General features: G+C 45.0%; 1 protein-coding gene across 1 annotated transcript in view; it reads right to left on the bottom strand.

Annotated features, from left to right (window-relative positions):
• Positions 1 to 27783, bottom strand: part of Rptor (regulatory associated protein of MTOR complex 1) — a 349556-nt gene that overhangs the window by 135177 nt on the left and 186596 nt on the right. Inside the window, exon 7 of the mRNA XM_036195340.1 lies at positions 2848 to 2907. Within this exon, the coding sequence (XP_036051233.1) occupies positions 2848 to 2907 (60 nt within the window). The remainder of the gene's footprint in view (positions 1 to 2847; positions 2908 to 27783) is intronic.

Raw genomic sequence — 27783 nt, 5'->3', positions numbered from 1 at the left:
CAACTACCTGTGCTGAGTGTGCTATATCTCTTTTCTTGCTGACAGCGTTTTGTGGTCCTCATGTAACTCCATCTGAGTTGTCCTGCAAGTTTTATTCTTCTTTTTCAAGAAATATTTATTATACTTTATGTGTATGTATGTGTGCCTGCTTGTTTGTATGCATACCACAAACCAGTTACAGGCAGTTGTGAGCTACCTTATGAGTGCTGGGAACAAACCTTGGTCCTCTGCAAGAGCAGCAAGTGCTCTTAACCACTGAGCCGTCGCTTTGGGGTCAGGTTTCATTTTCAAGAGTAAAGCCCCAGGGATAAAGTGGCTGGGTCACAGGGTCGTACCACTCTTCCTTTATACTAGCCCTGGGAAGAGCTCCAGCATTACTCTGCCTCTGAGGCTCCAAAAAGTACTTGAGCCAAGGGTGGGGACATACCAGGAAGACTTTCTGGGGAGTGCATAATCTATCTGTCTTCCACAGCCCCAAGACAGAAACAAATGTCGAGACTTTCTGGTGAGCACGTGACTGCACTGCCCAGCCCTTGTCTGTTGCTCTGATCCCCACTCTCAGCAGCAGCATCACTGTGGTCCCTGATGACATTTGTGAGCAGTAAGAACACAACAGACAGAAAGGGGACATATATCTATGTGTCACCATCCCATCCGTGGGTCCTATCACCACTATGTGCTCCTAGGTCACACTCTTCTACACTAAACTGTTAAGAAAAACAGCAGTTTGTCACACCATAACAGAGAAGGGTCCTGGTGACACCAGAGGCCTCTACCTCTTTCTACGGGGTCTGTACCAGGCCAACTGACTTTCTAAGTATCTGGCTAAGGGCAGCTTGCTTACCCACCCAGACCAACAGCTGTTTACCAACAGCCCCACCCTGCTGTGGATCATGCTTTGGTTTCCAAACTGTTCTGTCAAGACCAAGCCCTGCTTTGTAGAGGAATTACTGAGCCTCCCATGTGCCCTGCTGGCACCCACTGATAAGGCACTACTTTTCCATGTCATCCACTGTTTGTGAATGAGTGTACCCTTAAGCTTAGATGGTGATTTAAAACCCAAGAGGAAACACTAGCCTTGAACTGCATGTAGTGGTCCTCGCTGCATTTTGATGACTATTAGTGAGCTATAGATGTATTTTACATGCTGCATTTTTGTAATAACACACACACACACACACACACACACACACTTGTAATTTTTACATATAGAAAAGCTAGAACCCCATGGTGCTTTTGTTCCTTGCCCTGTTTCAAGTTCCACTTTCACTTTGCTATTCAGCTGAAACTAGAGTAATTTTTCTTCTTTTATTGGGCAATGCTGGGGAATCAAACCCAGGACCTTTTGTTCATTAACTCTGTCTCAGTCTATACCCTCAACCCCAGAGTTTTATGCTTCTTTATGCATTTATATTCAGAGTTTACAACACATGGAAAACACATGCTACTGTATTTTTCACTTACTATGGGCATGGGAGATGGGTGCAATCAGTGTGTGTGCAGCTCTGCATTTTTCCTGCAGGCTGCACCTTGAGCATGTATCACAAGAAGGCACGGCAGCATTGCTCCTGGCACAGGATCATGAGTTGGTTCCCTCACACACAAGGAAAGCACTTTCCTAGGCAATCCATGAGGTAGATTTGTGTTTCTCACTACTTTAATAAATTCAGGCCTTGGATATTTTCACATATACTCCTGTGTATCATAACTTGGCAAACAATCATCTAGTAATTTTGGAAAATATGGGGTTCCAAAAACCCTCCCCAAGTTTTCTATACTTCTGACACAAGTCAGGATGAGTTGACAGGGGTCAAATGCAGGCCAGGTTTAGAGTCATGAGATACTATTTCGGAAGCAGAGAAATCAGGAGAGGGATATACTTCTCAGGGACCTTAGCAGGCTTTGAGCAAGAAGGAATATAGATTCTCACACCCTGGTTATTTCTAGAATGGGTTTGCCCTTGACAGTAACATGGCTGGAGGTAAGACACAGCACATTGAAGACCAACCTGAAGTTAAAGAAGGTGAGGTGTGTGGTGATACATTGTGTACTCTAATAAACTTGCCTGAGGATCGGAGGACAGAACAAGCCTGGATTAGACATAGAGGCCAGACAGTGGTGGCGCACATCCTTAATCCTATCACTTGAGAGACAGAGATCATTTGGATCTCTGTGAGTTCAAGGCCACACTGGAAACAGAGCCAGGCAGTGGTGGCACATGCCTTTAATCCCAGTCTGGAAAGCACACACTCCTTTAATCCCAGGAAGTGACATGGCGGGTGAAGAAAGGTGTACAAGGTGTGAGGAAACAGGAACTAAAGCAGTTCAGCTGAGACCCTTTCCGGTGAGGACTCAGAGGCTTTCAGTCTGAGGATTCATGGAAACAGGATCGGTTGAGGAGTTGGCGAGGTGAGATTGGCTGTGGCTTGTTCTGTGTCTCTGATCTTTCAGATTTCACCCCAATATCTGGCTCCGTTTATTATTATTATTATTATTATTATTATGAGACCATTAGAAATTCAAACAACAAGGTTAGAGTGGAACTATAATCTGGCTGTTTCAGAAAGACCACGTGGGCAGTCCTGTTCTACATCAAACAGTCTGCAGTATTTTAAACATTCAGAGGAACAGAGATTCTTATTTCTCTTTTATTATGGCCCCATGTTAGTACCTATAACACCAAGCACTTGTGTAACCATCGTAAGTAGAACCTCAATCAGAGAACAAAAGGACAGATCCACATGAAAGCGGAGAACCCCACACTAACATGAGGGACTTCTGAGAATACAAGTAGGAAGAAGAAAACATTCAGACCCAGGAATCCACCAGGACGCAAATCTTACTTACTTTTCTATCAAATCCAGCGTGACTCCAGGCACCAGACTGACACACTTCTGCATGCAAAACCTGCAGAGAAGAGAGAGGACATGAGAGGCAAGAACGCAACACTGAACATATGAACCGTCCAGCAGTAAAAATACAAGTTTAAACACTGCTTCCTCAGTACTGGCATCTTTTAGGTTTAAGAAGCAAGCCTCAGCTGGTGGTGGTGGTACACACCTTTAATCCCAGCACTCTGGAAGCAGAGGCAGGTGGATCTCTGTAAGTTCGAGGCCAGCCTGGTAATACAGAGTGAGTTCCAGGACAGCCAGGATACACAGAGAAACCCTGTCTCAAAAAGAACAAAAGAAGCAAGCCTCACTGCCACTATGCCAAGGCTGCAAGACTATAGAGCAGCACCTGGAGCCAGCAGCTGCATGCAGTCAGCGGAGCCTTGTCCCTGGACAGCAGTGAGGAGCTGAGACTCAGAGCAAGGCTTCAGCTAAGAACTGCTGGAGTAGACTGGACTCCCTGACTTTGGCTTTCTTCCTTCTTAAAAAAGGTGAGGAGGGTGGGGGAGTAGTGCTGGGGAGTGGATACATGCCTTCAAGGCACATAATCGCCACTTAGAGAAGACAAAGGAACAGGGATTCAATTATACCATTCTAATCATCAAAAAGTCAAAGGAGCCCAGAGACTTCTCATCTGTGGAAAATCCATCCTCAAAAGCAAGAATGGAAGTGGCAGGGCTTTATCTAATTTGTGTGTGCTGACAGAAGGCAAGAAGCCATCTTTCTTCCCCTCCTGTTAGAGCCATTGGCACATAGCAGAACAGGATCAATGACAGCACGGAAGAAGGAGGCAGCTCAGTATTTTTAGTGGGAGAAATGTACAATGCTTGCACTATCTGTTTAAAATTAAGAGCAGTAACCCCTTCAAAAGCTGCAGCAGGAACACAGCACATGAGATGACCTCAATCTAGGATGACTCCATTTACAGTTTTCAGTGCATTCTGCAGGGACTTGCTTTCAACTCTGACACACTGACAGTAGCCCACATGCTTGTGCTACAGGCAACAGTGAGTGGCAGCTCTCAGCCAGCCCAGCATTACTGGTAGAAACTAACGATGATGCTCTCTACTTCTTTCTCAGCTAGGAGCTAAGCTAGGACAGTCTGCAGCTTGTGTATTTTTCCCAGTTATGATGTCTGCACCTTACAATGGGTTCACCAGGACATTTGTAAAATGCACATATCACCAACAGACACTGTGTTCAGTACAAAGATCAGGCCACAACAGGGAGACAAGGACGAAAACCCTTTATGAGTGGTAGGCTTAGAGGACAGAGGCATCAGTGGGATAAGAGGGGAAGAAAACAGAGAGGAACAGAAAGATACAGAAGCAGAAAGACAACAAGGTAACATACAAACAGTATGTTATGTGCCAAGTAAATGGCTCCTGCCCAGGACATGGAGCAAAACTGCCCAGCCATGTTCTCTGTTCTCAAGAAACAAGGCTCAGCTCAAGCAGTAGGAGAAAATTTGCTTTTTGGTTGAGCTGCTGCAGCCAGTGTCCTATGGTTCAAAGAACAAAACAAATTAACCTGGGGGCCACATTTCTCTGACTATAGGGACAGCTCCTTTACAGTCTAAGGGAGCTGGAATGCTGAATATAGTCAAGCTGGTGGCTGGACTCTGAGTAGCTTGATCCTTCTGCTGATATTCTAAGAGCTCTGCTCAGCCCCCTGCAAGCATCTTACATCCTTGGAGTTAGCATGGATGTACACAGCTCCAACAGCATCAAGATCTCCTGCTGGATAAGCATGACCAATAGGAGACACATTTGGGGGTCTGTGTCCTGTGTGAGCCACACTCCTCATTGTTTTGTCTTCTCATCCATAATGGATTTATTGACTGGGATGTCTGGAGCCCAGTAATGACAGGATCATTTGTATCAGATTAATTCCTTTGTCAAAAGCAATAATAAATTCTAGATAAAATATTAAAAACAACCACTTGGAGCCAGGAGGTGGTGGCACATGCCTTTAATCCCAGCACTCAGGAGGCAGAGGCAGGTAGATCTCTGAGTTCGAGGCCAGCCTGGTCTACAGAACAAGTTCCAGGAAAGGCTCCAAAAGCTACACTGCCTCAAAAAAACCAAACAATAAAATAAATAAATAAGTTAAAAACAAACAACCAAACAACCACTTGGTAATTCCAAAGAACGATCAGAAGAGAAACTGGAAGTGCTATAACCTTGGCAAAGGATGAGCCACCTGTTGAGCTACACATTCACACAACATATGGGGACAGCGGGAGCAGTCTCCCTAGTTGAGGATCAGAGATCAGCAGTGAAGGCTGCCAGGAAATTGCGGGTAATAACCTTAGACTGGAGGGAGCCAAACCTTCCTCTAGCACTGACTCATGGGAACTACAGACAGGATGTGACTGCAAGGATCCCTGTGGCAATGGGAGGCTGAAAGTATTAATTGGGGAGTGCAAGTCTCTTGCCCCAAGAAGGCAGAGGAGGGCCTCATTTCGCCAATTAGAGGCCCCGGGAAGCCTCAGGGCTTTCAATGGACTCCCAGAGGGATCCTGCCTTAGTCACATGCTGTATTCCAGGATCAAGAGTGACACTCTGTAACTAGGAACAAAGCCAAAGAGGTCAGTCCCACAACCAAGCTCCTAGGGAGATCAGTCCAATCCTACCGGCTGCCCCACCCCCACCCAATTGGGCTGACACTACTCTGAGGAAGAGAGCAGAAGCAGCTTTTTGCACTTCCAAAATTGGTGGCATAATGTCAAAAGCCAGAGAAAACATCAAAACAGTCAGATTTTGGAATTGATAGATACTTTGTTGTAAAAGTCTAATTTGATTATTGACTGGGAGAATAGCATTTTTATAACAGCGAAAGGTACAGTTCTCTTAAATATGGAATTAAAACAAAGACATTTAAACTAACCAGGCTATGGTCACTTGAAGAGCAACATGCTTAAGTTGGCATTAACCCACAAAGCTCCCTCACCATTAGCATCAATTCTCCACACCAGAACAACAACTGGTCTCACCTTTCATTCTCTTTTCTTCTATATGAGGGTGTTCCTGGACAATGAAGGCCAAGGATAAACTGAAGAAACAAAATGACTCAATGCTGGGCATGGTGGCTCACACCTTTAATCTCAGCACCTAGGAGTCAGAGGCAGGCAGATCTCTGTGAGTTTGAGGCCAGTCCAGTCTACATACCAAATTCCAGGACAGTCAGTGCTATACAGAAAGACTGCCTTAAAAAAACAAAACCCTCAAATGATCCATAAAACTGGCCAGGTACGGTGAATCATACTTGTAAACCAAAGCCTTGGGAGGCTGAGGCAGGAGGATCATTTCAAGTTCAAGGCCAGCCTGGGCTGTGGAGTGAAAGCCTATCTAAAATACTAAATGAAATAAAATAGTCAAACAGCTGAAAGTTGCTCCGTGTTCTTTATCTGGAGGTTGTCACCCTGTGTCTTATGTGAGTGTCTACTTCTCCTCATGAAGTAAGAGGCAGCACCTGTTCTACAGATGGAGGACCCCTGTAAATAAGGGACACCAGAGTGAAGTTCAAGGGTCCTGAGGACAGCTGGCCAAAGTAGTACGAACCTGAAGTTCCAGATATTTGGGAGGCTGAGACAGGCATACTGTTGAGCCCAGGAGTTCAAAGCCAGCTTGGGCAGCACAGCAAGACCAATTTCAACAACTAAACCAAATCAAGCCAAACCAAAAAACAACAAAGACAATCCACTGAAAACAACAAATACAGAGACTTTTCAGCAACAGAAGCTTTCAAAGAAGTAATCAGAACAAGCAGGAGGCAGGAGGACCATGGAAGAGGGTGTTTCACTCACTGAAGAAAAGTAACTTGGAACCAGAATTTCACACCCAGCCAAACGGCCATTTAACTGTGCAGGCACAAGTGTTCTTGGGCACATCCAGCATCAAGACAGTTGTGGGAGACAACTGTATGGAAGACAGTTGTGGGTTACACCGGCGTTAGAAGGCAAGGGACAACCCAAAGGTAGGGAAAGATACACAGGAAGTGCTTTGGAACCTCTGTGAGGTGGCTGTCCTCAAAAGAAGATAAATACAAACAAAAGGCAACCGATGTCTTCTGAAGCCCAAACTGAGAAGTCAGATAACACCAGCCAAGAGGACTCCTCTGCGGCAGCTCTGCCACCAAGAGCCGCTGTTTTGGTTTGGACAAAGTGGGGACACAAACCAGGCTAAGCATCCAAACAGCCTTGCCTGGCAGCATCTACACAGCAGTCAGAAACTGGGCTGTTATTCCACCTTCCAGGAACCAGCCAGAGGAGACACCACTTCCCCCAGCAGGCCAGCTGCAGCCTGCCACCAACAATCAGGTTCCAGCCTGCTTTAATCCTTATACCAGAAGTGACCTGAGGCTAACCAATCCCTTTTCTATTTTCTGCCTCACAAGGAACTCTGATTCCTTTTTGGTCTTTGTTTCCGCTCTCTGCAGCTCTCTTCTGTCTATAAAACCCTTTGCTCTGTTCCACTTACAGAAACGTTATAAAACTACGGCAAATGGAAAAGCAGGGAAATCCTGGGGGGGGTGTGAGCAGGGAAAGGTGCCCCTCACTTTAAGTCCAACGGAGCAGCAAAAGTTCCAGCTCCATTGCCAGCTGGTGAGTCGATTATTTGCTAGGAATATCACTAGAAACCCCACTGAAGAGGAAAGGACATTTCTAAGCACCTTGTGCGGCCCTAGTGGCTCCTGATTTCACCTTGTCAGATTATAATTCCACCCAAGGCATTACCAGAGCCACCTCATGTATCATAAAAGAGAAAAGAAACAAATGGTTCTTAGCTAATGCTAAGACAGTTATCGGAGTCTCCCCCAGGAGCCACACTTGGGTATGTCTTACTTTCTGAGATAAGCTCAAAGCCATACATACTCTAGGTATGGGCTTTCTCCTTTACGTGTTCTTGCTTTCTCCTAACCCAATAAGAACTCTTGAGGCTGCTGAGGATGGCAGAGTGGAGCTGTGTCTCTGTACCCCCACACTGACAGAATGCCTAAGGATAGACTCAAAAATAAAGCCTAGCTGGAAAGATGGCTAGAAGAACTGGCCGCCCTCCCAGAGGCCCAGGTCTGACTCTCTGCACTCACATGGCAGCTCACAACTGTCTGTGACCACAAGTCCCATGGGGTCCAGGGACACTAGGCACACAAGTGCTGCACTAGACATACTTGTAGGCAAAACACCAATACACATTAAGTAAGCAAATGAATAAATTGACAATGCCAGCCAGTTGGAGCCTTGTCTCAAATGAACCTACCAAGTAAGATCTCTAAACCGTTCTTACTTCCCACCTCGATGCTAGTTCACAAACTTTAGGTTTCACTTCTGACTGTATAGAATGGCTTCCCATTGGCAGCTTCTAGGACCACTGTCAGGATTAGACACATGTAAGGAAGGAACTGGTGTTTTCTCTGCTGTAGAACCAGGTGACCTAACAGAAAAACGAACCCTTTCATTAGTAAGTGAAAAAACTCTGGCCAGCTCTCCAATGTGGGGAGCACGTGGCTCTGGCAGGCCTTCGCCTTCTCTGCCATCCCCTCCGCTTGCTAAAAACCATTAGATTACATTCCTAAAGCTAGCCACCAAGGTCTACTCCCTTATTTGTATACTTCCTCCTCCTGAGGCTGACTACCAAAGTTCAGCTATCAAAAGTTCCCTTTGGCTCACCTAATTAACATGCTCATTTAAAATTCAACACCTCACCCTAACACGGGGTTTCCTTTCCCCCTTTACCTTTATAAACCACCATTTGCCTATGGGTCACATCTGTCTCCTCTCTATCCAGAGACAGTCCTTTGTCCCACCAGGACAATACCCCTGTCTCGCCTCCCTGGTTCCCTTCCCCTTCTCCCTCGTCCTTTATCTCTTGTCTTTGTCCCATATCCTTGCCCTCTGTCCCTCTGGGGTAAATAAAACTCCTCTGTACTGAGAACTTGGTCTTGGGGTGTCCTGAGCCAATACTTTTCCTTTCAGTAAGAGACACTGAGGCTGGGAAACAGCAGGCAGCAAGGGTACTGCTCCCTGAGACACCATATTGTCTATCATTTTAGTATTTTCTCACCACTGTTTCAAATGGTTGAAACATGTCTTCCAATTAAAAGAAAAGGCAGTCAGTCAATATAGGCAGCTGTTGGGCAGAAAACCTTTCAGGGCTATCTACTTCACAAAGCTTCTACATCTCAAGGGTGCAAACTTTCAAAGGTGCACCCCTGACTCCCCACACCTGGCCCCTTCATGTTTTCCCTGAGGCTATCAACAGCTGTAACACTCCTTCCCATGGAGGCAACTTTTTTGGGGGAGGAAACTTACAACACATCTTACCCAGTGGAATGCCCACATGGCAGAACAGAGGAGCCCCTTCACGGAACTGTCCCTAGTCTGTGACAGCTTCAGGCTCCTTGCTCCTCAGTCCAACTTATACCTAGTAAACAAGTCACCACGTGCATACTGTGCATGGACTTGGACTAGAATTGGTGCCAGACTACTGTAGGAAACACAGAGTCAGAGGTCCACATGCAGAACTCTGACCTTCATGCCTTCTCATTTAGGGCAATGCTTCTTGACTGCACACTGATGGGAAATGGCCATGCAGCGGCAGCTACCATCCCCTGGAAATCACAACACTGCCAGAGAGAAAACAGTCAACAGCAGACAGGCACCTCAAAAGTATACTTGGTGTTCACCATAGACAGGTATGCCATCATCTAAAAATCTGTCTAGGAGGTAGGGTAGCTTTATAGTAGAAGTTTTAGATGGACTCTAAAACATGATTCTTTTAAATTCCAAAGAACCAACTACTTAGATCCTAACCTGTCACCATCATTCATCTCACTTCCTTTCTGCAGTAAGAAGCATCACACAAAGTTCTCGGACTGTCACAAGCAGGAGGCTGGAGATCATCTGGACAAAACAGACAGAAGGGCACCACACAGCCCACGTTTCCACCACTTACCGTTTGGTGGCAGCTAAGAGAGGCCTGACCATAGGTAAGACTGGCCAGAGGCATGCTGAGAGCAGCACAGCATGAGGGGTCCCTAACACAGGGACTGAGAAGATGTCACCACAGAGCTCTGAAACTGCTGCACCACTAGTGGCCCAGAGCCAAGGCTGACTCTCATCCAAGTTCAAGTGAGAAAAGAAATTGGCTGGGAGGAATTTGAAGCAGGCTGGGACCACGTACTCCCTCCTCACATACAGGAAGGGCAGCACTTGCAAAGGTCAGGTTAGGAGACCAGAGAGATTGCTCTCCCTTCCTTTGCTCTTGTAATAGGCCTCATCTACAAGGAAACTCCTGAGTGCTGAAGCTGGGACACAGTCAGATGGGTTGTCCAAGTTCAGAGTTAATCTCACATTTTAATATCTGCCTAACCTTCGCACAGGTCTCCCAGAAAACACTAATGGTTTTTTTGTTTTGTTTTGTTGTTGTTTTTCAGCTGCTCTGAGTTCCCAGGAGAGAAAGAGTCACAAATTCAGAATTATCAAGCCAGGCAGAATGATACAGGCCTGTCTGTAACCCTAGGACTTGGGATGCTGATGCAGGAGGATCAAGAAGTATTATAGTGGGGCTGGAGAGATGGCTCAGAGGTTAAGAGCACCAACTGCTCTTCCATAGGTCCTGAGTTCAATTCCCAGCAACCACATGGTGGCTCACAACCATCTGTAATGAGATCTGGTGCCCTCTTCGGGCCTGGGGGGATATGTGCAGACAGAACACTATATACATAATAAATAAATAAATAAATCTTAAAAAAAAAAAGAAGTATTATAGCTTGGGCTACATGCTGAGGCCCTGGCTCATGCAAGCAAATAATAGTATCTATAAGCAGGACCCTTTTTGAAAAAGTTCAGTGTAATTTAAACCTAGACATTCCCCCTGTTAATTTATTAGCAGGAATAGAGGAGGAAAATGGGGACAGAACCCAAGCCTTCAAACATGCTCCACAACTGAGCAATATCTTCAGTCTCATTAAAAATTGGAAAATCTCCCAGTGACTTTTTGACTGATTCAGGTCTAACTCCTAACAGTCATACAAAACAGAAAAAAGAACCACATAGAAGCAAGGGGAGGGTGACCTGTGTTAGAGCAGGGGCAAAAGGCAGGACCCAAAATGTGTGGCCAAAGACAAAACGGTGTTTTTACTTGCCAATTAAAAGTTAATTAATGGAAACATTTGTCATTTAGAAAAGAGCTAAAGCAAGAAGGAAACATTCATGTCTCCACCTGCCTGTGTTGGTACTTCTCCTCCAGCTCAGGGCAACCAAAGATGTCAGCGCTCAGTCTTCCACCGAGTTTTCTATTCTAAGTCAACCAACCTAAGGCATCTATGCCTAAGTCTATCATGAAGGAATCTATCCTAGCATGTCCACTGCAAAGGTTCTGAGGTGCCTTCAAGCCAGAGTGCAGAAGCTGGACTTCCCGACTGACTGACTTCTATGGCTGGCAGTTCACATCTGCCATTGTTATTCTTGCCCTCTACCAGAGAAAGATGTTCAGAAGAGGCCTAAAGGACCTAGTGAATGGCTAAGTGATGGGCCGAGGTGAGAGCACATCTCTGACTTTATATATACTTCTCTGTTGCACACTCCTTCTAGTACCTAGGCTCTCTCCACTAAAGGCAAACTAAGTGCCCAGAACACATCTGAACATTAATGTCTCTAACATAGATTTAACGTCTTCTGAATGGACCATTCATCAATTATGCAGTTGGCAGGTACCAGCTGCTTTATGACCATAAGTACATTGTCTTAACAGAAGCAGATGGACATGATGTTAATATAGCCGGTTTAGATTTTGTAGGGAAGTCCAGCCAGAGGCAAAAAAAAAAAACCCTTTTATCAGAAAGCAAGCTTCCTACAGCAAATGAGAACTGCAGCCATGGCTAGATAGACAATGGACTTGAGTCTAGGTTCTCTGTGTGCTCACTTTCACCAGCAGCAGAATTACTGGCCAAATAGCCTCTGGCTAGGAGGTGAGAAAGTGCTATGACAAGCAGTCAATTACTGATGTTCTAAGAACAGGCAATGAGGTCAGACTAGTCGCCAATTAAACTTAAATGTAGATTGTGCTGTTTAGAAGGTGTGATATACATTTTGACTTGTCCCCTTCCAACAGTAGGGAGGCTGGTAATGTTTCCTCTACTGCGTTCTTGGTCTGTGGCTTCAACATCAGGTGTACTCCACTGGGTACAGAGGCTTCTGGAAGCAGATAAGCCAACTAGTGGAGACGGTAGACCTTGCTCAACAGTAATTCAGACACTGTAACCCACAAAGCGTGTCTCTGCCCTCTTCTCAGCCTCATGCCTTGCTTGTGGCACTCAGGGGCATAGAGGGATACAGCTAGAGGGATGATGCTCAGCTGGAAGAGCAGGACCTTCTCTGAGAAGATGTAAACAAGGGACCTTAAACTGAGGCAGAAGCAGAGAAAACAGGTGGTAAGGAATAAGCCTATGGGGAGCAAGGGATCCTTGAAGGATTGTGTGAGGAGCTGATGAAGTCCTGCCTGAGTGAATATACACTGTTGCATGAGCATGTGTCACGGACCCCAATGCCTCAGACCCATAGCAAAGCCTTCCCAGGTCAGGCTTAGGGATTTGGCAAAAAGCCTTCCCCGGTCCCTGTGTGAATGTTGACAGTCTGTGCAAAAATTCAGCAACCACAACTTCCTCCTGTAGTATGACTACAACCTGAAACTGCTCCCCTACAGAGACCTCTTCCTGAAACTAGCTACAGGCTGTGTAGCAGGTGCCCTCTATCAGAGCAAGCACAGCCCACCTGACCCTAGATTTTCTGTCTGTCACATCTCTAGTCCTACATCATCCCAGTCTGCTTTGCAGCAACAAACCCTTCAAGATGCACCACAAGCCAAAGAGCAGAGCCAAAGGAAGAAGAATAGGGTGGAGAGGTGGCTGAAGACACCTGTGACCAAGCTGGACAACTTGAGTTTGATCCCTAGGACCCCATGTTGAGAGACTAGAGCTAACTCCCATAAGCTATCTTCCAACATGTGCACCAGTGGGATATACACACCCCATCCACAAAACATAAATATAAAAAAAATTTTTTTAAATGGTTATAGACAAAGACAGGAGTAAAGGCTTACCATAGCTCCCCAGGCCCTGCCCCATCTGAAAAACCAGCCCCACCTCTGGGAGCTAACACAAGCCTGTGCTTCTGCTGCTCAAAGTAGGGCTCCCTGTCCCTTGGAGGGGTGTGGCTTTGCTCTAGGTGGTTCACATTGCATGGAGTGGTAAAAGCAAGCAAGAAAAGGAAGATGTGGCCCCATGTAAGGGCAGATGTGAAGCCTGGACAAAGGGACAGTATACAAAGGGACAAAGGGACCTGGGAAGGCTTTGCCAGTCCCTACGGGTCTGAGGCATTGGGGTCCGTGACACATGCTCATGCAACAATATATATTCACTCAGGCAGGACTTCATTAGCTCCTTACACATTCATTCAAAGTGTGTGAGGGAGTGAGCAAGGAAAGTCACATTTTAGAGAATGGTTTAACTATTTAAAAGCTTTCCATGCCAGAGAGGAAGAGAAAGGAACGACTAATTAATACCTTGAAGATAGATGTGTCCGGACCTCACATTCCTGTGGCATCTTGTGGTCCTTTGCAAAATGAGTCCTTGGGGCAAGCTATATCACAGCACTGTGAGGGCAGCCCTGCTCAGCCCACAGAGAAGCCTGTGAGCTCTAGGAAGAATGTAAGCTGGTTCTGGAGAAGGAGCAGCAGGCAAATGGAGAAAGCAGGCAGGGGTGGGCACCCAGTAGGCTCAGCTGCAAGTCAGGCTGCAACGCTGGGCAGCTGCAGGTTAACACCTGGTCCCCAACCAATCACATGTGCATGCATCCCGACTTATGGCTGCTTCGACTGGCTCTGGTGATTAGCAAAGACGCATATGAAACCATGTGGGAAGTACCTTGTAAATTACAGTGTATTATGCAATTAATAAATATAGGCTGACACAGACCTCACAGCTCCCATTCCACAGTACTTCCTGGACAGCTGCACTGCCTCTCTATTGCTGGGAAGCAGAGTGTCATCCTCACAGAGAAACTGACTCACCCAAGGGAAAGAATGGACCAGATAGCATTCAGACACTCAAGAGTTTCTGCTTTCTCAGAGAGCCACACTAACATGGGCTGTTTCCAATAGACCATCAATCAGTGTTCTATTGGTGTAATTATTAAGGCCATTCCGCGTAGTTAAAAGGGAGGTTTATTTTGTGAGGTAACTTACAAATGAAGGGATAGGTTGTAGGGTCTGGCAAAGGTATGGTGCAGTCTGGCGGTGTTCTCTGGAGAACTCTGCTCAGTCTACCTCCTGCGTCCAGCATCCCAGACCAAGAGAGAAACCTCCTCCCAATCCTGGGTCTTCTGCTTCCTCCCTCCGCCCTGCCTTGTGAGCGTGACCATTACCGAAGCCTCAATGGGGGTTGGAACTTCCAGGCCAATGCTGGGATGGCTACCCACTACAGTGTTCCCTTCATGGGACAGGTGGACAAGCAAGCTAGTGTGTATAGCAGGACAAGCAAGCTACTGTGTATGGCCTTAGAAGAGCTTTGCCACACAATGGCTCACTAAAGGTACCAGTACCACAGAGCAGAAACTAGCTGGCAGAGGCCACAGTACTCCAAGTGTTCAATTCCAACTCTGGCCAGCAGTAGTTGGCCAGCAAGGTTAGCCCCAGTGGCTTACCCTGGAAGGTGGGATAGGCACAAATCAAAATAAAGGGAAGAGCCTTCCAACAAGCATCAAGGCTAACAACTGGCATGGGAATGAGAAAGAAAAAGAAAAATTGCCCCATAAAAGAAAGAGATGCTTTGAAGTGACTGCTTCCCCATGCACTCATGGAATGTACTGCTCCTTACCAGCGCGCACATTCAAACCCCTGCTGGAGTGCAGCTCACTGTGGCCTAAGTCAGCCCTGACTGCAGCACCTCTTCCCCCAAGTACCTCCAGCAGTCCCCTGGGTGCACTGATGACAAATGGTGCCTGAAGCTGCAGCACCACAAGGCATACAGAGGCCTGGCCTGGGCGGGTGGGCTTCAGTCAGGTGGCCTCATCACCAATAGCCATCAGGCTCAAAATGCCACTGTCTCTGACAGGAGAGATCTGGGACAGATCCTCTGTGCCTGCTCACACTGTGGTGGAGGGCTCTGCTCACTAGGAATGGCATGCGTCCAAACACAAAGATGAAATTGTACAGAGCGGTGGTGAAAACTAGGACTTGGTTCAAATCCCCGCCCAATGAGGTCCTCAGGAGTGACTAATTAACATTGGTCTTTGATATCTGGGGAGGGCAAGACCAAAGGCGAAGGTTCATATTTACTTAAGAATCAGCATCAGGGGCTGATAATGTAGCTTAGTCAGTAAACGTCTAGCATGCATGAAGCTCAGTGTTCAACACACACACGCACGCACGCACGCACGCACGCACGCACGCACGCACGCACACACGCACATATGCACGTGAACACATACATAAAAATGATCAAGGACAGGTACCAACCCTAGCTCAGAGTCCATGATCCAGGGCCCCACTATTGGGCAGGCTCCCTAAGGTCCTGCAGCCATAAGTATTGTGAAGTAAATGCTAGAGAGCCTGGGAGCAAGCATCTCATCTTTGATCTGGCTTTCTGCTAAGATCTGTTTTTACACCAAGATACCAGAGATGGTCCCAAATAGACCCTAAGGGGAAAGCAACTTCTCACAAGGCAGTTACAGTGTGTGATCTGTACCCACACTACCTGCTACACCCTTCCCCATGCCAAAAACATCTTTTAATTTTCACTTCCTTCATTTGTCCTATTTTTTTCTTTCTCTTTTCCTGCTTATTTACTTTGGAGAGGAGACAGCTGGACGAGGGTAACATGTACCTAACGGGAGTGTTTTTCCACTCTGCACTGTATATGATGCCCAAGCAGTCCTTGGCCTTCACTCCTGTGAAGCAGGGACTGAGAGGTCTCCTGCCTCTTCCAACTCTCCCAGCATCAAGTCTTCTTTGTAAGTGAGGTGGATGGAGGGCTCCAGCTGCTTTGAGCCAATGGCATAGCAGCATGGCTTCTTAAAGAAGATTTATAATTGATAATTTTATCTGCATATAAAAGAAACTATAATATAAACTATCTGGACACTTGTTTTATAAGCACTGGGCGCTCATTCCTGGGCAGAGCCCATGCCACACTGACCCAGGTCCACATCCATGCTCTCCCAATTAGGTTTTAATTTCCTGGTTGGTTATTATGGTCTGAATATACACATTGCCCTGAACTGTTCAGAGGACTAAGATCTGGTGTGAGGTACTAAGAATGGGCCTTCAGAGCGTCTCTGTCCTGAGAGGACTGCAGGGATCCAGCTAGGCCCTTCTCTTCCCTTGTGATGCTCTCCACTATGTGAGGACACTGCTTTTACCCTCTCTAGATGGTGCTTCACCCAAACCCACTACACAGCATGTCTGCTGGTGCCTTTACCTTGGGATGCTCACATCCAGAAGGATAGCAATCACCTGTCTTGTATGTAGTGACAGCAAGTGAACATACAAGGGCATATGTGTGATATATTTTAGTCACTCTATATGGAAACTGTCATATTGCTTTTCACCCAGTAACCTCATCCTGTTTCTTGTGTCTTGGGGACCATCTCTGCCCTCTGATACTCAAAGGTCTTGCTATACTGGGCTGTTTCTATCCTCTAAGCTTGACATAGGCCTATGGCCAGGACAGGAGCATCTACACAGGATTCCCTCCTCCACCTCTCCCTCCAATGCAACCTCATCCCTCACAGGAGGCCCCAACAGAGAAGACACTGTGTTCCATCCCCTTCTTATTGTCAAAGCACAGACGGAAGTGTGTCCCTCTCCTTTTAAGTCTCCGTTCCCAGTAGACAGCCACTTGGACTCATAAATCCTTATCATCTGTGCACTCACAAGGCTACCTACAAAATTCCAACAATGGAAACAAAATTTAACAAAAAGTAAGAACTAGTACATTGTGCATGGAAGTAGCCTTTGAAGCTTACTGAAGCCTGTCCTGTGTCATTAAAACAGACAGCAGTAGCACAAATAGCAAGAAGTCAGGAAAATAGGCTAATTGTCTCCAAGATTCGTTCAGGGCACTTTAAAACAATGGTGCAGTGCTGTGCTACCATCTGCACAGGTCCTACATGGCAGCACAGCCCTGACATGCTAAAGATGTCATCTGAGAGGCACCTCAGTGTAATGTAGGTGAAAGGAAATGAGACTGCTTCTGCAGACCACCACCCAAAAAGTACCACTATTCACTGACAGAGCCCATGAGTGTACGTTATTAAATATACAGCCATATGGACTAACAAGCTTCAATGAAACATGGTAATATCACTGATCAAAGTTGTCAGCCTATGCATACTATGTGCACATAAATCAGACAAGTGGTCAGACATTAAAATGCCTAGATGTGCAGTTTGAAGACACAAATCAGCAAGTAAGCAGCCCAGAAGCGATTGTTCTATAAATATAAGGTCATTTAAATGCTTTGCAGGCACAATTTCCAACAAGGACCAGAACTAATCTGAAACAATGTGATGATGGTTGATATCCTAACAGCAGAAAATAAGTAGCTCTCCTACCATTGTCTGATGCCAGTGAGGAGGACAGGGAGGGAGCAGGTTTCCTGGAATCACATCACTATCACAGTACCATGAGAACCCTATTGTGAGCCAAACTGCATGCAACCTTATTCTCTTCTGAACACACTTATGTCGAGAGTGTGTTCTGTTCTGTTCATATGCTGCCCTTCAGCTATCTTCATACACCACCCCAGGTGCTGGTGCAGTCAACCTTGACAAAGACTCCAGATGCAATAAACTGCCCACTGAGAACACTCCCGATAATGTGCTCCATGTTAGATTAATTAACACAGGAGAGGAGTGTGAGCCAAAAGAAAATTAGAAGACAGACAAGCTTCAAATCAGGAACCAGAAATCAAAAGATAACTGTTCTGTAGATAGAAACACTCACTCACTAGGTATCTTTATGAGGAAATAGCATGTTTTGCAAAGGACGTAGGTGCCTACAACTGGGTCAGTGCTCCCACTACTGCTTGGCTCCCGCTACTGTGAACTATGTTGGACTTTGTGACAGCTCTGAGAAGAAGTGAAGAGCTGGTCTTTACACCCCCTTTGCCCCCCGACAGCACACCCATACTGACTCCTAGTTCTAGATGCTGAAAAGTCTCAAATCATAGAGTGCCCCCTGTGCCCCCATCCACATATCCAATAGGTATTTTTCTGTGTTTTTATTCAGATATATGCATACACTTAAATGGCTGCTACTGTACAGTATTTAATTTATAAAAAAGCACTGTGCTATAAATCTAACACTTTCTTATTTCTTCATTCAACATTTTGCATTTAAAAACACTTAAATCAACTTTAATGAGGTTCAATTTGCATACAATAAAATATACCAGTTTAAGACAGCAGTTTGCAGCTGGGACTACTATCCTTCTCTAGTCCCCACAATCCCCACAGAGAACACTTTGTTGCCCCTCACACCATCTGTAGACAGTCTCATGCCTGTGTGTGTGACCCCAGCAACTCTGGTTCTTTGTGTCATCTGGTCACCCGAGTTTAACATAATATAAACCACTGTTATCTTTACAGCTTATGATGGTGCCACTGCTTTTGGAGGACGTCTGTCAGCAGCAGCTGTTATCGACCATTTCAATGTTAAAGGGTGGGGTGCTGCTGGTGTCACATTTGTGAGATCTTAAAATCCCATGTCATCTAGTTTTCTAGTTTTCTTCTTGCATATAGAATGAAAGCAGTGTTAATTTTTCTGTAAGATATAATGAAGGGTGCAAGCTTCTTTGATTTTTTTTTTTTTCAATATACGACTTTAACCACCATTTCTTGAGAATCAGTCCTTCCTCATCAAATTATCTAGGCATCTTTGTCAAAAACCAATGTGCAGTTTGCATGCAGCATCACTGTCACGTGATGGTAGCTTTCTTTATACTGAGTATAAAACATTGAGCCTTTCCCAAACTGTCCTGGCTATAACCTCTGTGCTTCTGTTTTAAAGTTAAGATTTTAATTGGGACACCACTAAGCCTATAGATAAAGTTTAAGAGAATTAACATTTAAAATTACTGAATCTTGGCTCCATGTGGTAAGAATGTACCTACAATCACAGCACTTGGGAGGCTGAGGCAGGAGGATTGCCATTAACTTCAGGCCAGTCTAAGCCAAAGAGTGAACCTGTCTCACACAAACCTACACACATAAAACTAGGTCTTCCCACCTTTACAGTGTCACATTCTGCCTCACTGTTAATCTGTATGACGTTTTAGTTTTGTAACCTTAGCTCTTCATGTATTTTGTTATTATTTATTCACAAGTACTTTAGAATGTTAATGAAAACCAGATAGTGGTTAGAAAAAAATAAAACAAAAGACTCCAACTGGTTTGAGGGTAATTATCTCAGGTCCTGGGGCCCTGCTATGGTAGACTGTTAGTTCCAGGGGCTCCCATTGCCTTCTCCATGACTTCTCACATATATAATTGTGCTATGTGGGAATATACTCTAGCTCCCTTTTTGGCAACAAGTGTTCCTATCTTTTTTCCCACAGCTTTCCTGAAATGCCTGTCCTCCCAGTATAGGGGCTGAACAGGAAGTGATGGTGAGCCTCTCCCTGGGTCAGGGCTCAGAGACAACCCAGTCTAAAGCCAGTAGCAGTGTTCCCGTCTCTTCCTAGCATGCTAGTATTTGGAAGGATCTGCCAGGGGTGGTCCAACTGTGTCATGTGCATTCTTAGCAGCTAAGCAGAAGATGTCATTATTCGGTTTTCTCCTTTATTATGTTGCATCTCGCTTTCCTGAGGGGAACCACTTGTGTAATCTGCACTTCATCCTTTCTATGAATCCTCAGGTTTAATTTCCCAACACTGTGCTAACAAGTTTGATATCCCTTGTGGTAGGCACATCCCGCCCCACAGCAAAGTCTGATTTTGCTGACTTAGCATGTGGCAAGTAACATTCCACACCTTCTCTTTTCTAACGTCTGTATGAGGACGAAAATGCTTTTCTTAAACAATGACAAAACTCACTGCACCCTTTCTGACTCTTTCCTTCCTCAGTCTCCATTTTCGGACTAAATGTTTGAGCTGCATCTCATTGCTCATGTGCTTTTACTGGAATTCAGCCTGAGTATATATTACTTTTGAAGTATTTTCAAGTTGCATACCTGATGGCACTCTGCTGTAACCCCAGCATGCAGGAGGCTAAGGCAGGATTGATTGCAAGTTCCAGGCTAGACCAAGGCACAGAGATGCTCTGTCTCAACATCGATAACAATAATAAGCTAAACAAAACACATTTTAATTAGTATTTCTTTTTTTACCCCCAATTTTTTTCTTTCTAAGTATTTTTTTGGGCATTAACTTTTTAAACTAGGGTTTGAGAAATATGATGAGAACTGTAACCACAAGGTCTGTCCCTCCCAGCATCTCTTTAAATGCTGTCCATTCATTATTGCGTGGTCAGAGAACAAAGAAAACATGAAGGAGAGCCTCTGGGTTTATTGATGTCTCCTTTGCAGTCTGGACATGGTTTATTTTATGAATGGCCGGCCATCTATGTGCAAAAATAATGCATATTCTTTCCTGGACAGAGGGTCCTATGTGCAGCTATAGATCTGGGTGATTAACCCTACTTTTTTTTTTTTTTTTTTAAGGGAATACAAGATAGTTTACTCTGGAGCCAGGGCTAGGAAATACAGATTTAGGTTACCCAAAATTCCATGTTCCAATGTGGAAGAAGTTTTGCAAAGTCTTTATCATTTTACAGAATCAAGGCAAGTTTAAAATGCATTGGTGAGTACATCAGAGAGGCAGGTACATTGAGATTAGGGAAGCTTTGGTGTTGGCCCAAGATGCTATCTGATGACATTCTTAGCTTGTGACTTGGTAGATGCTAGTAGCCTGCTAAGTCAATAGATTCTAAAAGGTTTTACCTGATGTCACAAGACAGTAGTTCTGACACAGAGGAGGGCAAGGAATGGCTATTCCAGAGAGTCAGAACTTAGACGAACATAAGATGATTAGCCTCTGGACCTGTAACATTCCAACCTCTCCACAGTACTGAAATTCTCATCAGCCAAGATCACTGCAGACAGATTCCTTCAGGAGTTCCCATGCACAACCAATGCAGCATCTTCTCAGAGTCTCCTTCCCACTTTCACACAGCCAGAGACAGACTCAAGCGGGCATACTACAGCTCAGTGCCCAAAGGACCTCAACTTTTCCTGGGATGGCAAAAATTAGATAGTTCCCAAAAATAAGAAACTGAACTAAGAAATAAGAAATAATAAGAAATAAGACACTTTGCAAGCCTTTAAAAAACCTGTGATATTATAGAAAAAAAAAAAAAAAAAACGAATATTACATGATGGGTCATGTCTTTGACATTGGGAAGCATCGAAAGTCTGGAACTTTCCCCTGACCCTAACAAAAAGAGAAGAGACTTTAAGCAAAATCATTTGAATAGCGTTCAAACCCAGATGTCTTCTCTGCTGAGACAGGCCCTCTGGAGAGGACACAGCTGCAGAGTAGCCCCTTGTCTCAGAGAGCTGACTCCTCTCTCCCTTTGAAATAGAGGTGAAATCTTTCTCTCTCACCTAGCTACCAAATCAAGTGGTTTCTTATTTTAAGTCCCATGTGATGATCATAGTATGGAAAACAGCAACCTTTCTAAATTAAGTAAAATCTGGGTTCTTATGTGGAACGGAATACCTGACTGGTTCCTTCTCCAGTTAGTGTTGGTTCCCTCATTACACAGAACATGATCCTAACAAAACTGCTCTTGAGGAAAACTCATGCAGTATCTCACAGAAGTGTGTGCATTATTCCATCATGGTGATTATGACATTATTTGTTTAGATGTTGTGATTATCCAATTGGTAGTTGAAGAATGTCAGGCTTTCCCACATCTTTCTGAAAGGATGAGAGGGGAGATTGAGAAGATGCTCACCATGGGGCCCTTTTCTTCTATTTTACTGTGCTGAGAGCACTCAGTGTGAAATCTCCCTTCTTAACAAATTGTCTAAGTATTTTATACAGTATGCCAATCATAACTATGGTGTGGTCCAGAAATGCTCTAGAACCCATTTACCTTCTTTAACGGAAACTTCTATTTATTAGCAATGGCTTTGTTTTCTCTATTCCTAGCTCCACTGACATCCATTCTCTTTGATTCTGTGATTTTGCTGTTTTAGGATTCCGACACAATTGCAATGATGCATTCAGTGTGTGTGTATCTATATACAATGCAATTTCCTTTCTGCTCTTTCTGTCAGTCTTTATTCCTTTTTGTTTGTTTGTTTCTCTTCTGAAATAACACTATTCTTGAAAAGGAAGAAAAAATTCTGCAAGAGGTAGTAAGAATGTGGACTAATCTTGGGGATATGCTAAGAGAACAGGGGAGCCTTAGGAGAAACTGGGAATGATGGGATTAATGGAGGTAGTGCCACCCAGTAAGCCAGAGGCAATCTATTAAAATCTCCAGGTCTGTGGGTGAAATGCCATCACAAGAGTCTACCTCCACCTGTCCTTTCAGAAAGATTAACCCTATTATTAAAATCCTCTTTTTTGCTGGAACTTGCTATCTGGAGAGTTCTGAACTTGCTCCTGGCTTAAGTCTCACCTTATGTGTCAAGGTCACCCTGTCAAGACCGTACCCTCCTGCTTTCTTGCTCCTTTCCACAGTGAAACACTCTGTCTGCCCGCTTCAGTGCCACGGTAGACTCAACTAGGACTCTAGCCTCTGCTAGCTGCTCTGTCTTCTCAATCCTTTGACTTTCAACCTTTGTATTTTGTCTTCAGTGTGTCTTGTGGTTAGCTGCCACTCATGTTCACTCTTGTCTCAGAGCTCACCCTGTTGTTGAGTGCATTTTCCAGAGTCCACTCTTCTTTTTGTCTGATTGTTCCTTCCTACATTCTTTGTACACTCACCTGCACGCCTCAGAGCTAGTCATTTCTAGCATGGTGAGACAACCTGGTTTGTTTGGGAGGGGGCTTCACAACTCACTTCTTTCTTTCTTCTTGCCTTTCCCTTTCTCTGACTCTTCCAGAGCCGTCTCATTCCCCAAACTGTTTTCTAAGTAGTTTACACCCATAACATTTGCTTTCCTCAGTCAGTCCTCCTTTCTGAGCCACACAGCAAAGCTGCGAACTCAACCAGGGTGAGGGGAGATTGGCTGCACTGTTGGTTACAAGCCTCTCAGCCTGCCCTTGTCTATGCCCTGAAGACTAGCTTCACTGTCTCTGTCTCTACTCCACCCCCCCGTGGGGACTCAGCCACCTCCCAGAGTCCCAGACTCTCTCCAGCTTTTGTGTGGCTCCCTCTAGATTCCATCAGCTTAACTGTCCCTTATGTCACTTGGAGTTCAGGCTCACTGGGGGAGTCAATGGTCCAGGCCACTCTGTGTAGTCTAATTCTTTTTCTTATGACCAAAGTCATAAGCACTTCATTCTCTATCATGGGATGCTGAGTGTGAGAGTGAGAGAAACATCCTGAGTGGATACTTGAAGAGTTGTACAGCTTGGGTGGCTCAGAACCACTCAAAGGCCAAGTTGCGATCTACATAGGACCTGAAGATAGCTGGTTTCCAGATGGTGAAGCCAATTCTTAACAGGAAGACTCCAGGTCAGGACCATGGTCAAGGGACACTTAGTGCAACCCTGCCAGGTTGGTCAGCCAGACATGGGCGATGTTGTACTTCTCTTTTTCTTTGTTTCTTTGAGACAGGGTCTCGCCATACAGGCTAAGCTGGTCTTAGATAACTCAGCAATCCTTTGGACTTTCAGCCTCTGGCCTGCAAGGATTACTTCTCTTTCCTTCAAAGAATCTAAACAAGAAGGCTGCAGAGGTGGCTCGCTCACTGTCAAGGACACACATCACTCTTCCAGAAGACCTGAGTTCAGTCTCAGCACCCATGTCATGTGGCTCACAACCACCTGAAATTCTAGCTCCAGGGAATCTCACCACCTCTTCTATTGTGCGCATACACACACACACACACACACACACACACACACACACACACACACCCACTTCTAGCACACAAACTTACACACACACACACACACGCACACGACATGCATGCACACATACACTCTTAGTTAGCTCTCAATTGCTATGACCAAGGCAACTTATTAAAGAAATTTGGGGCTTAGGTTTCCAAAGTCCATGACCAGCATGGTACGGAACATGCAGAAGCAGGCAAGCATGGCCCTAGAGTAGTAACTGAGAGCTCACTCCTGGAATCCACCATAGTTTCTCCAATAAGGCTACCCCTTCTAATCCTTCCCAAACAGTTCTACCAACTGTGGATAAAGTATTCAAACATATGAGCCTATAGTGGCCATTCCCAGACATCACAGAACCTAAACAAGATCACAGTACTTAATAGGGACACAGGAAGTCTGTCCTCTAGCAAAGCTGTTAAATTTCAGAAGACTTCTCAGAGAACAGATGGTTTACCACTATCTAAACTACAAAATCTTATGTTTGCAGAAGCAACTCCTACAGATTTTGGGCTTAGTCTTCAAAGAAACAACATAAAGTGTCACCACAGTGTCCAAAATGGCACATGATGGCAAAGAGCTCTCTACACCTTCCTTACATAGGATGCATGCCAGGGTTTATCTTGCTGGGGCAATGGGAGCAGAACTGCCCCTGCTGCAAACATCTTTAACACTGCACAGTTAGCATTTAAACTCCAAAAGTCAGTGGCTTAACTGGAAGGAATTCTTGTCCTCACTCCAATCCAGAATAATGCTGTCATTTTTATAATAGACAGCAGAACGGTATGCTGCATGGTGTGATAGGCATCAATCTCCTTTACAGCTGGTCTCAGAGTAAACAGACTATCCCAGAGTTAGAACTTACAGCAGCACAGAAATATGTCCACAATACATTCAAAATGGTATTATTCTACCCAATTAAAGAAAACAGCCAAGGAAGAAAAATTATGTATTTTGGATTCTTATAATATACTGATGTATATGAAGAGGCGATGAGGCAACTATAGAGAATATTACAATCTTTCACTTAAGAATTACTGAAATCAGGGGCTGGAGAGATGGCTCAGTGGTTAAGAGCACTGGCTGTTCTTCCAGAGGTCCTGAGTTCAATTCCCAGCACCCACATGGCAGCTCACAACTGTCTGTAACTCCAGATCTGGCATCTTCACATAGACATACATGCAGGCAAAACACAAGTGCACACAAAATAAAAATAAATAAATTTTTTTAAAAAAGAATTACTGAAATCAGCTCTGAAAATAAGACGGAGGCAAAAAAGAAATATCAGAACAATGTCTTCCAGTAAGTGCTTTTTCATCAGTTAAGACTCAACACACCTGCCAACAGACTTTGTACATAGAAAGCTCAGCTGCATCTATACTGTTTATAAAGCACATCAGCATTCTTTAGCAACTTCCTTTATAGAATGAAGATAGTAGTTTTCAATATTATCAAGGGAACGAGGGAGGGAGAGGAGGTCCTGAGCTTTCTTTCCTAGGTTGTTTGCATCATAGATGATCTGGCTGTCATTTTTAGCCAGATCCTGGTTCCATGTTTCTGCAGCAGAAACTGGTAAACAACAACGTACAGATCAGCCTGTAAATAATGGTTTCCCAAAGTGCTGCCATGCTCATCTGTTCACATCCTGTCCCTAGATCCTTTATGCTGCAACAACAGGGCTGGGGTTTCTGATCAAAGAGCCAGGACTATTCACCACCTAACCTGATTCTATAAGAGAGGCCTCTGAATTAGCCTACCTTTATCTTCATAACTCTAAACCTAAAGCCCCAGACTGCAGTTTGTTAAAACATGGAGTGACATGGGGGTGACGGGAGGGTTTTTGAGGTTCAGCACAGAAACAAAGGCTGAGAGTCAATAAGCCAAATAGCTGACATTTGCTGTCCTTTGAAGATAAAAGCTTGGTTATTTCTTCCCATTTTGCACTTTTCATTAATTCTCTTAAAAGATACATTCAATTTTTATTTAAAAGATATAAAATTGACTTTAAAATGGAAAATAAAACCTAATTCTAAAAATATGGGTAAGTACACATGAAAAAATATGCTCCCCTTTCCATTAGAAGGAAAATGAATTTTAAAAATTGCAAAGCCTCATATTTCATCTGCTACCAGCAGAGGCACCAGAGTCCAGTACACTATTCCACTCAGTCTTATTTCAGCATCTCACTTTGGTGGAAGATCTACCCACCTGAGCCACCACAGCTGCTCAGGCAGTGGCTGTGAGGACCATTGTCCCCAGCTGTAGCGTAATGATTTCAAAGTCCATATTATGATAGCTATATTAACTTGGTTTTTACTATACTTCCTATTAAAGCTTAATATTTACTTTTAAAAAAGTAACTTATTTCCTCAGCCCCAAAAAGGATATCAGGCAGCTAAGCACTGACACATGATTTGGGCAGAGTGGCCCATTCAGTGCTTGGCAGTGGGGTGGTGAGTCCTTAGGGCTGCACAGTGCTATAGGCACAACCCTTGCCAACGTGAAATGGAAGGGCAGTGCAGGATTACCACACCGAGGCGCTGGCATAGGAACTGGAGTGGTGTGTCAGGAAAACATAGGTGAGTCCAGGCACAGTTTCAGGCTCTGTGGATGCTTATATCTTTCTTCTCACCCTCCCTGCACATCCAGTCACCTCCTAGACAACTGCAGGACCCCGCCTGCAGGCAGTGCACACAGAGTGACTGCAAAGCTAATGCCCCATGTCCATTCTAGATCCAGAAAGCACTCAGACAGAAAAGCTCAAAAGTCTCAAAGAAAAGACAGAAGTGGCCATGCATCCAGCTCTGTGGGATCCACTGTGGCCCTGGCAGCTCTGACATACAGCCACTCCACAGCTTCTTGCTTATTCTATTAGATATGATCACAGCCTCCTACCGAAGACTGACAGCCTCCCTTATCATTACCTGGATCATCTTCTTAAATACAATTCTCCAGTAATTTCCTACATACACTCTTTGGGCTATCCCTTGGAGTCTTAGGTGATGAGCCCATCCTCTGGCCATGACTGCCTCTCCAGCCTGGCAGGGCTGGTCTGTTCATTCTTCTGGGCTGTTTGGCAGTGCACGCCTGTCTGACTACTTTCTCTCCTCTCAAACCCTGCCATGGAAAGTACTCCATTTGCACTCCCAGCTGCTGTAAAGGAACACTTGATTATTCAAGGCCTAAAGGAACACATCTGTCCCCTGGAACTCAGCAGCTTCTGGTACCATGAATCCACTCAGTCCTTGGTCATGAATTGCCTTGAAATGTTCACATTTCTTCATCTTGCATAAAGCACCTATTTAAAAAAGAATCTTTCAGCCCATGTTCCCTCTCCCAGAGGGAACATGTCTGTCTGCAAACCTGCCCACAGTGCTCAGCTTGGCCTCCCTCAGGAACAGCTGGAGTAGCATGCTCTGCTTCCAGGAAATGGATGAGTGTACAAACTCCCGGATAGCTAGGCCCACATATACTCTGTGGGTCCTCACTCCTTAACCTTAAAGTGACCAGACACACATTCAGATAGGAAAATAGTGTTCCCATCGACTGACAAATGCAAAGGCTTGGAGACAGGGTGGCACATAAGCAATGAGGCTTTGAGTGAAGCATATTCTGCGATGAACATGTTTAGTCTGGTGCAGGAGCTGGGTCAAAGTCCCTCCAGCCCTGACACTCAAACCCCGCTATCTGGGGCCTTCCAGCCCTTTGCCATGTAAGCCTTGTTTCTTCCTCTGTCTCCTAATGCTACCTGGCATCTTCTGCCTCCCCTGGAATGCCTACCCATGTGTTTCCAGTGCGGCTCATCTACCTAACCTCGGCAGTC

This window comes from Onychomys torridus, chromosome 8, assembly GCF_903995425.1.
Source record: "Onychomys torridus chromosome 8, mOncTor1.1, whole genome shotgun sequence".
NCBI lineage: Eukaryota > Metazoa > Chordata > Mammalia > Rodentia > Cricetidae > Onychomys > Onychomys torridus.
The sequence above is the reverse complement of the archived record's forward strand: the minus strand, read 5'-3'. Positions and strand labels throughout refer to the sequence as shown.